Below are 11,023 nucleotides of genomic sequence, written 5' to 3'. Positions count from 1 at the left end.
AAGGGTTACTGGGTTAGTACAGTGTACCGGGTTACTGGGTTAGTACATTGTAAAGGGTTACTTGGTTAGTACATTGTAAAGGGTTACTGGGTTAGTACAGTGTACTGGGTTAGTACATTGTAAAGGGTTACTGGGTTAGTACATTGTAAAGGGTTACTGGGTTAGTACAGTGTAAAGGATTACTGGGTTAGTACATTGTAAAGGGTTACGGGGTTAGTACAGTGTAAAGGGTTACTGGGTTAGTACAGTGTAAAGGGTTACTGGGTTAGTACATTGTAAAGGGTTACTGGGTTAGTACAGTGTACCGGGTTACTGGGTTAGTACATTGTAAAGGGTTACTGGGTTACTACAGTGTACTGGGTTACTGGGTTAGTACAGTGTAAAGGGTTACTGGGTTAGTACAGTGTAAAGGGTTACTGGGTTAGTACAGTGTAAAGGGTTACTGGGTTAGTACAGTGTAAAGGGTTACTGGGTTAGTACAGTGTACCGGGTTACTGGGTTAGTACAGTGTAAAGGGTTACTGGGTAACTACATTGTAAAGGATTACTGGGTTAGTACATTGTAAAGGGTTACTGGGTTAGTACAGTGTAAAGGGTTACTGGGTTAGTACATTGTAAAGGGTTACTGGGTTAGTACAGTGTAAAGGGTTACTGGGTTAGTACAGTGTAAAGGGTTACTGGGTTACTACAGTGTAAAGGGTTACTGGGTTAGTACAGTGTAAAGGGTTACTGGGTTAGTACATTGTAAAGGGTTACTGGGTTAGTACAGTGTAAATGGTTACTGGGTTAGTACATTGTAAAGGGTTACTGGGTTAGTACATTGTAAAGGGTTACTGGGTTAGTACATTGTAAAGGATTACTGGGTTAGTACATTGTAAAGGGTTACTGGGTTAGTACAGTGTAAAGGGTTACTGGGTTAGTACAGTGTAAAGTGTTAGTACATTGTAAAGGATTACTGGGTTACTACATTGTAAAGGGTTACTGGGTTACTACAGTGTAAAGGCTTAGTACAGTGTAAAGGGTTACTGGGTTAGTACAGTGTAAAGGGTTACTGGGTTAGTACAGGGTAAAGGGTTACTGGGTTAGTACAGTGTAAAGGGTTACTGGGTTAGTACAGTGTAAAGGCTTAGCACGGTGTAAAGGGTTACTGGGTTAGTTCAGTGTAAAGGGTTACTGGGTTAGTACAGTGTAAAGGGTTGCTGGGTTAGTACATTGTAAAGGATTACTGGGTTAGTACAGTGTAAAGGGTTGCTGGGTTAGTACAGTGTAAATGGTTACTGGGTTAGTACAGTGTAAAGTGTTAGTACATTGTAAAGGATTACTGGGTTAGCACAGTGTAAAGGGTTGCTGGGTTAGTACAGTGTAAAGGCTTACTGGGTTAGTACAGTGTAAAGGGTTACTGGGTTAGTACAGTGTAAAGGGTTACTGGGTTAGTACAGGATAAAGGGTTACTGGGTTAGTACAGTGTAAAGGGTTACTGGGTTAGTACGGTGTAAAGGCTTAGTACGGTGTAAAGGGTTACTGGGTTAGTACAGTGTAAAGGGTTACTGGGTTAGTTCAGTGTAAAGGATTACTGGGTTAGTACAGTATAAAGGATTACTGGGTTAGTACAGTGTAAAGGGTACAGTGTAAAGGGTTACTGGGTTAGTACAGTGTAAAGGGTTACTGGGTTAGTACAGTGTAAAGGGTTACTGGGTTAGTACGGTGTAAAGGCTTAGTACGGTGTAAAGGGTTACTGGGTTAGTACAGTGTAAAGGGTTACTGGGTTAGTTCAGTGTAAAGGGTTACTGGGTTAGTACAGTGTAAAGGGTTGCTGGGTTAGTACAGTGTAAAGGGTTACTGGGTTAGTACAGTGTAAAGCGTTACTGGGTTAGTACAGTGTAAAGGGTTACTGGGTTAGTACGGTGTAAAGGCTTAGTACGGTGTAAAGGGTTACTGGGTTAGTTCAGTGTAAAGGGTTACTGGGTTAGTACAGTGTAAAGGGTTGCTGGGTTAGTACAGTGTAAAGCGTTACTGGGTTAGTACAGTGTAAAGGGTTACTGGGTTAGTACGGTGTAAAGGCTTAGTACGGTGTAAAGGGTTACTGGGTTAGTTCAGTGTAAAGGGTTACTGGGTTAGTACAGTGTAAAGGGTTGCTGGGTTAGTACAGTGTAAAGGGTTACTGGGTTAGTACATTGTAAAGGGTTACTGGGTTAGTACAGTGTAAAGGCTTAGTACGGTGTAAAGGGTTACTGGGTTAGTTCAGTGTAAAGGGTTACTGGGTTAGTACAGTGTAAAGGGTTGCTGGGTTAGTACAGTGTAAAGCGTTACTGGGTTAGTACAGTGTAAAGGGTTACTGGGTTAGTACATTTACATTTAAGTCATTTAGCAGACGCTCTTATCCAGAGCGACTTACAAATTGGTGAATTCACCTTCTGACATCCAGTGGAACAGCCACTTTACAATAGTGCATCTAAATCATTAAGGGGGGTGAGAAGGATTACTAGTACGGTGTAAAGGGTTACTGGGTTAGTACATTGTAAAGGGTTACTGGGTTAGTACATTGTAAAGGGTTACTGGGTTAGTACAGTGTAAAGGGTTACTGGGTTAGTACAGTGTAAAGGGTTACTGGGTTAGTACAGTGTAAAGGGTTACTGGGTTAGTACATTGTAAAGGGTTACTGGGTTAGTACAGTGTACCGGGTTACTGTGTTAGTACATTGTAAAGGGTTACTGGGTTAATACAGTGTAAAGGGTTACTGGGTTAGTACAGTGTAAAGGCTTAGTTCGGTGTAAAGGGTTACTGGGTTAGTTCAGTGTAAAGGGTTACTGGGTTAGTACAGTGTAAAGGGTTGCTGGGTTAGTACATTGTAAAGGATTACTGGGTTAGTACAGTGTAAAGGGTTGCTGGGTTAGTACAGTGTAAATGGTTACTGGGTTAGTACAGTGTAAAGTGTTAGTACATTGTAAAGGATTACTGGGTTAGCACAGTGTAAAGGGTTGCTGGGTTAGTACAGTGTAAAGGCTTACTGGGTTAGTACAGTGTAAAGGGTTGCTGGGTTAGTACAGTGTAAAGGGTTACTGGGTTAGTACGGTGTAAAGGCTTAGTACGGTGTAAAGGGTTACTGGGTTAGTACAGTGTAAAGGGTTACTGGGTTAGTTCAGTGTAAAGGATTACTGGTTTAGTACAGTGTAAAGGGTTACTGGGTTAGTACAGTGTAAAGGGTTACTGGGTTAGTACAGTGTAAAGGGTACAGTGTAAAGGGTTACTGGGTTAGTACAGTGTAAAGGGTTACTGGGTTAGTACAGTGTAAAGGGTTACTGGGTTACTACGGTGTAAAGGCTTAGTACGGTGTAAAGGGTTACTGGGTTAGTACAGTGTAAAGGGTTACTGGGTTAGTTCAGTGTAAAGGGTTACTGGGTTAGTACAGTGTAAAGGGTTGCTGGGTTAGTACAGTGTAAAGGGTTACTGGGTTAGTACAGTGTAAAGCGTTACTGGGTTAGTACAGTGTAAAGGGTTACTGGGTTAGTACGGTGTAAAGGCTTAGTACGGTGTAAAGGGTTACTGGGTTAGTACAGTTTAAAGGGTTACTGGGTTAGTTCAGTGTAAAGGATTACTGGGTTAGTACAGTGTAAAGGGTTACTGGGTTAGTACAGTGTAAAGGGTTACTGGGTTAGTACAGTGTAAAGCGTTACTGGGTTAGTTCAGTGTAAAGGATTACTGGGTTAGTACAGTGTAAAGGGTTACTGGGTTAGTACAGTGTAAAGGGTTACTGGGTTAGTACAGTGTAAAGGGTTGCTGGGTTAGTACAGTGTAAAGGGTTGCTGGGTTAGTACAGTGTAAAGGGTTGCTGGGTTAGTACAGTGTAAAGCGTTACTGGGTTAGTACAGTGTAAAGGGTTACTGGGTTAGTACGGTGTAAAGGCTTAGTACGGTGTAAAGGGTTACTGGGTTAGTTCAGTGTAAAGGGTTACTGGGTTAGTACAGTGTAAAGGGTTGCTGGGTTAGTACAGTGTAAAGGGTTACTGGGTTAGTACATTGTAAAGGGTTACTGGGTTAGTACAGTGTAAAGGCTTAGTACGGTGTAAAGGGTTACTGGGTTAGTTCAGTGTAAAGGGTTACTGGGTTAGTACAGTGTAAAGGGTTGCTGGGTTAGTACAGTGTAAAGCGTTACTGGGTTAGTACAGTGTAAAGGGTTACTGGGTTAGTACATTTACATTTAAGTCATTTAGCAGACGCTCTTATCCAGAGCGACTTACAAATTGGTGAATTCACCTTCTGACATCCAGTGGAACAGCCACTTTACAATAGTGCATCTAAATCATTAAGGGGGGGGGGGTGAGAAGGATTACTAGTACGGTGTAAAGGGTTACTGGGTTAGTACATTGTAAAGGGTTACTGGGTTAGTACATTGTAAAGGGTTACTGGGTTAGTACAGTGTAAAGGGTTACTGGGTTAGTACAGTGTAAAGGGTTACTGGGTTAGTACAGTGTAAAGGGTTACTGGGTTAGTACATTGTAAAGGGTTACTGGGTTAGTACAGTGTACCGGGTTACTGTGTTAGTACATTGTAAAGGGTTACTGGGTTAATACAGTGTAAAGGGTTACTGGGTTAGTACAGTGTAAAGGCTTAGTTCGGTGTAAAGGGTTACTGGGTTAGTTCAGTGTAAAGGGTTACTGGGTTAGTACAGTGTAAAGGGTTGCTGGGTTAGTACATTGTAAAGGATTACTGGGTTAGTACAGTGTAAAGGGTTGCTGGGTTAGTACAGTGTAAATGGTTACTGGGTTAGTACAGTGTAAAGTGTTAGTACATTGTAAAGGATTACTGGGTTAGCACAGTGTAAAGGGTTGCTGGGTTAGTACAGTGTAAAGGCTTACTGGGTTAGTACAGTGTAAAGGGTTGCTGGGTTAGTACAGTGTAAAGGGTTACTGGGTTAGTACGGTGTAAAGGCTTAGTACGGTGTAAAGGGTTACTGGGTTAGTACAGTGTAAAGGGTTACTGGGTTAGTTCAGTGTAAAGGATTACTGGTTTAGTACAGTGTAAAGGGTTACTGGGTTAGTACAGTGTAAAGGGTTACTGGGTTAGTACAGTGTAAAGGGTACAGTGTAAAGGGTTACTGGGTTAGTACAGTGTAAAGGGTTACTGGGTTAGTACAGTGTAAAGGGTTACTGGGTTAGTACGGTGTAAAGGCTTAGTACGGTGTAAAGGGTTACTGGGTTAGTACAGTGTAAAGGGTTACTGGGTTAGTTCAGTGTAAAGGGTTACTGGGTTAGTACAGTGTAAAGGGTTGCTGGGTTAGTACAGTGTAAAGGGTTACTGGGTTAGTACAGTGTAAAGCGTTACTGGGTTAGTACAGTGTAAAGGGTTACTGGGTTAGTACGGTGTAAAGGCTTAGTACGGTGTAAAGGGTTACTGGGTTAGTACAGTTTAAAGGGTTACTGGGTTAGTTCAGTGTAAAGGATTACTGGGTTAGTACAGTGTAAAGGGTTACTGGGTTAGTACAGTGTAAAGGGTTACTGGGTTAGTACAGTGTAAAGCGTTACTGGGTTAGTTCAGTGTAAAGGATTACTGGGTTAGTACAGTGTAAAGGGTTACTGGGTTAGTACAGTGTAAAGGGTTACTGGGTTAGTACAGTGTAAAGGGTTGCTGGGTTAGTACAGTGTAAAGGGTTACTGGGTTAGTACGGTGTAAAGGGTTACTGGGTTAGTTCAGTGTAAAGGGTTGCTGGGTTAGTACAGTGTAAAGGGTTACTGGGTTAGTACGGTGTAAAGGCTTAGTACGGTGTAAAGGGTTACTGGGTTAGTACAGTGTAAAGGGTTACTGGGTTAGTTCAGTGTAAAGGATTACTGGTTTACTACAGTGTAAAGGGTTACTGGGTTAGTACAGTGTAAAGGGTTACTGGGTTAGTACAGTGTAAAGGGTTACTGGGTTAGTACAGTGTAAAGGGTTACTGGGTTAGTACAGTGTAAAGCGTTACTGGGTTAGTACGGTGTAAAGGGTTACTGGGTTAGTTCAGTGTAAAGGATTACTGGGTTAGTACAGTGTAAAGGGTTACTGGGTTAGTACAGTGTAAAGGGTTACTGGGTTAGTACAGTGTAAAGCGTTACTGGGTTAGTTCAGTGTAAAGGATTACTGGGTTAGTACAGTGTAAAGGGTTACTGGGTTAGTACAGTGTAAAGGGTTACTGGGTTAGTACAGTGTAAAGGGTTGCTGGGTTAGTACAGTGTAAAGGGTTACTGGGTTAGTACGGTGTAAAGGGTTACTGGGTTAGTTCAGTGTAAAGGGTTGCTGGGTTAGTACAGTGTAAAGGGTTACTGGGTTAGTACAGTGTAAAGGGTTACTACAGTGTAAAGGTTTTTTTTTTTTTTACCTTTATTTAACCAGGCAAGTCAGTTAAGAACACATTCTTATTTTCAATGACGGCCTGGGAACAGTGGGTTAACTGCCTGTTCAGGGGCAGAACGACATATTTGTACCTTGTCAGCTCGGGGGTTTGAACTCACAACCTTCCGGTTACTAGTCCAACGCTCTAACCACTAGGCTACCCTGCCTAAAGGGTTACTGGGTTAGTACAGTGTAAAGGGTTACTGGGTTAGTACAGTGTAAAGGGTTACTGGGTTAGTACAGTGTAAATGGTTAGTACAGTGTAAATGGTTACTGGGTTAGTTCAGTGTAAAGGGTTACTGGGTTAGTTCAGTGTAAAGGGTTACTGGGTTAGTACAGTGTAAATGGTTACTGGGTTAGTACAGTGTAAAGGGTTACTGGGTTAGTACAGTGTAAAGGGTTACTGGGTTAGTACAGTGTAGTTTCCTGAATCGGGCCACATATTTGGTAGTGAGTGGAAACCCCAACTGGATGCTTCACACATTATTTGTCATGTGCGCCGAATACAACAATACACCTTCCAGTGAAATGCTTGCTTACAGGTTCTAACCAACAGTGCAAAAAATATATTAGGTGAACAATAGGTAAGTAAAGAAATAAATACAACAGTAGAAGGACAGTGAAAAATAACAGCAGCGAGGCTACATACAGACACCGGTTAGTCAGGCTGATTGAGGTAGTATGTACATGTAGATATGGTTAAAGTGACTATGCATATATGATGAACAGAGAGTAGCAGTAGCCTAAAAGAGGGGGGGGGGGGTGGCAGGACACAATGCAATATCCGATTAATTATCTGGGTCATTGTTCTATCTGTGTGCAGATGGCCCACATCGCACTTCCCATGGAGAGAGAGAGAAAGAGAAAAGTTTATAATTTATGCAGCTACTGCTCTTGCTTTTCATAAGTGCCGCGTGCAGCTTGTTGTCGCCCCAATCACAAGTCATCAAACCGGCACTGCAGCCTGGGGCCTGTTGCACAAAAGTAGAATTAAGACATCCGGGATAAATGACTCAGCTGAGCTCAATGAAGCCAAAACATGTGCGTCCAGGCTTAATTGGTTGCACAAAGACCAAGCCAGGATGAGCAGACACGGATTCATTAAACCAGGTGAAACCAATCCTGGATAGGTGCGCGCTCACGGCTCACTCAAATAGACCCCGCCACAGATCACAGATTAACTGATTTACCATGGCAACTAGAGCCGCGTACTTTTCCCCGTCGGAAGCACAAATCCTCATGGAGGCATACGAGGAGGTAAAAGATATAATTAAGAAGAAAGGCAACACCGCCACAGTGATAAAGCAAAGAGAAAAAGCGTGGCAAAGTATTGCAGACCGCCTGAATGCGTAAGTAGTGCACAATTACACACTCACCGCTCCGCTGAAACATCACAATTACAATTCAAATATTTAATTCACATCTCCAAAAATGCAGTTGTACTGTAATTATGAAACGGTTAAATTTTTAATTGAAATGCACTGCAGATATGAGTGAAATTGTGTAAAGTAACTCCATCACACTGTATAAAGCTATGATAAATTTTTTGATATTTTTACTGAAAACAAGACAAAAATACCAAGTAATTTTTTGCAGTGTGACTCCATTAAATGTGTGTGTGTGTGTGTGTGTGTGTGTGTGTGTGTGTGTGTGTGTGTGTGTGTGTAGATTAAACATGAACGGGCCAAAACGGACATGGCAGCAGGTCAAAATCAAATACAAGAACATTCTGCAGAATGGTATGGTCCCTGACTAATATTTAACAAAGCACAAGCATATATTGTACCCAGAAGGTGCCTGCTCACACATTGTCTGTACTGTTTTAGCAGTGAAAAAGAATACCCACAGACAAGGCACGGGTGGTGGGTCACCAAAGGCTGACCTTACCCCAGCAGAGGACATGGCCTTGGAGCTAAATAAAGGCAGGCCCGTCTTAGAGGGGATCCCTGGGGGAAAGAGACGAGCATAGGTTCCTCCCAAGATGCCACCCGCTTCATTCAAGGTATGTCCTTCCATCTCTACATGGGATACAACCACATTCATATTGAATCAATTTGGACTGTCTGACTTTGGTTTACCTATTGCCTTGCAGTGTCTGGCAGCACTGTGTTCCTGTTAGAGCCACCAGCACAAGCACCAGACGATGCTGATCCAGTGAGTACTCCATCAAAGGCATACTGTAGGCCTGGCATGTCTTGTCTACTAGCTTCAATATGAATCCGATTAAATGTGATAGGGTGAAGGCCCCAGTGCAGCAGCAACAGCACATGATGGAGACGATGATGAGGAGGAGACCATCTCTCTGGATTCCAGAAGGCATGAGGTATCATGTTAAGACTGTGAAAGTACTATTTACTCTACAATGGTGAGGAGTCCTCATCAAAATCAAAAAATCTAATTTATTTTCACAGGACCCAGATGCTATACAGTGGGAAAACCAGCCTGGCAACATAGTGCGTCTTAATAAAAGGACACCACATCCTGCCAAATTCCAGCTGCGCTAATTGTATTGTGTTCACAGAGCTCACAAGCTATCAGAAAGTTGTATGGCAACCACCTCCGGCGCCAAATAGAACTGGCAGACATAGACATTCAGTACAAGAAGAAAAAGATGGAAAATCTTACACTGGAGTCCGAAATAAAAAAGAGGACAATTAGGAAACTGGACCTTGAAATAAAAAAACTTGAGAGGGAGGTGAGATATGCCTTCAATGTACACTGTATGCTAACTGTAACACAAATGTATTAATCATTATTTTTCTTTCCTCCCCCAGCTCCAAGAAGATGAAAAAAATTAGGTATATTCTCGTAAAGTCAAGTGAGCCATGACATATGAGCTCTTATTGTGAGCACACAGGACGGTGGCATCTTTCTAAGGTTTTTTTTATTTTCCCAGCAATCAGTACAACCAAGTCATCGTTATAAGGCATCGCCCTCTTTTGCCCACCCCCCCAGCACCAGGTGTGGCCACTAGCCTATATGAAGGCCCAAAATTGTGTGTTCCTTTCTGCTCTGACAATGGCATGCCCATTCGTGCGAGATGTGGTGGATGAAGAAGCACTTGTGCTGAGGAGAGCCTTCAGGCGAGAAAGGGTCTTCAGGGACCGGTTGGACCCACTGGCCTTCCCTGATGACCATCTATATGAAAGATACAGGTTTTCTGCAGATGGCATCAGGTATCTATGCAGACTACTGGGTCCCAGGATTAAGCACCGCACTGCACGGAGCCATGCACTGAGTGTGGAGCAAATGGTTTGTGTGGCCTTGCGCTTTTTTGCTAGTGGAGCCTTCCTGTACTCAGTGGGGGATGCAGAACAGCTGAACAAGGCCACAATTTGCCGCACAATAAGGAGTGTGTGTCTGGCTATCAAAGCATTAGCAGATGTCTTCATCTCCTTCCCTGGCCACAGAAGACTCTGTGACATCAAAGAGGAGTTCTATAGGATTGCAGGTAAGAGGATCTACAAATTACAGGACAACTGTTAACACATAGTAGGATACTCATTACTTTGTGTGACAGGTTTCCCCAATGTCATTGGTGCAGTGGACTGCACACACATAAGGATAAAAGCCCCCTCAGGTGCCCATGAGGCCGATTTTGTGAATAGGAAATCCTTTCACAGCATTAATGTTCAGGTGAACATAACTTTTTGATATTGTCCATTGACGAACACTCTGCATTGCCAGTGATGTGCATTGATTGGTGTAATATTCCTCATCTTATGATTTCAGATGGTCTGCAATGCTGACTGTGTGATCAGCAATGTTGTGGCAAAATGGCCTGGCTCAGTCCATGACTCCAGAATCTTTCGGGCCTCTGAAATCTATCAGTGCCTATCACAAGGTAAGCCACACAACCCCTATTTATAACCATCATGGCTGTGTCAAGAATATCACTGTGTTTATGAGGTAGTAATGATGAGATTTTGTGTTGACAGGTGAATTCTCTGGTGTGTTGCTGGGAGACAGGGGGTATGGCTGCCAGCCTTTTCTCCTGACACCTTTCACAGACCCCCAGGAAGCACAGCAGGCCTACAACCATGCCCATGCCAGGACCAGGGCCAGAGTTGAAATGACCTTTGGCCTCCTGAAGGCACGCTTTCACTGCCTTCACAAATTAAGGGTCAGCCCTGTTAGGGCATGTGATATTACTGTGGCTTGTGCTGTCCTCCACAATGTGGCCTGCCTGAGGAAGGAGAGGGCCCCCAGAGTGCCACCAGCCATGGACTGGGACAATCCGGCAATCTTCCCTGATGATGACAGTGGTCGGCTGCTGAGGGACCAAAATGTGTTGAATTATTTTTAGTTAGTAGGTGTGCTTTCAATTTTGGTTAAATATGTCCTGCGGTGGCAGAGGAATTTGGGTTTTTTTGGGTTCGTTTTTTGACGAATTTGGCCTCTTATGATGTTTGTGCGGTATACTGTGTGTTATATACAGACCTTTGAATGTGTATGTATCATTTTGTATAATATGCTTGGATTCTGTGCTTTCCATCTTGTAGAGTCACTGTGACTTCAGTTTCGAAAGGAGCTGATGGTTTACCTGCTTTGTTTTGTCCTTATTCAATAAAGGAACATAATGTTACACATTGTGTTTTTATATTCATATGGAATGTGTATTTGTTTATATGACAGAGTACTAGGGCCACACTGAAGAAAAAG

At 42.9% G+C, this 11,023-nt stretch overlaps 1 protein-coding gene across 1 annotated transcript; it reads left to right on the top strand.

The window, feature by feature from the left end:
- The first annotated feature begins 9,164 nt into the window (after nt 1-9,164).
- Nucleotides 9,165-10,796, top strand: LOC135555182 (putative nuclease HARBI1). The gene is made up of 3 exons (XM_064987526.1): nt 9,165-9,812; nt 10,094-10,205; nt 10,300-10,796. The coding sequence occupies exons 1-3, from the start codon at nt 9,744-9,746 to the stop codon at nt 10,665-10,667; spliced, it is 549 nt and encodes a 182-aa protein (XP_064843598.1). The 5' UTR covers nt 9,165-9,743; the 3' UTR covers nt 10,668-10,796.
- Nucleotides 10,797-11,023: the final 227 nt, after the last annotated feature.

This window comes from Oncorhynchus masou, chromosome 15 (assembly GCF_036934945.1).
Source record: "Oncorhynchus masou masou isolate Uvic2021 chromosome 15, UVic_Omas_1.1, whole genome shotgun sequence".
NCBI classification, from domain to species: Eukaryota; Metazoa; Chordata; class Actinopteri; order Salmoniformes; family Salmonidae; genus Oncorhynchus; species Oncorhynchus masou.
The sequence above is the reverse complement of the archived record's forward strand: the minus strand, read 5'-3'. Positions and strand labels throughout refer to the sequence as shown.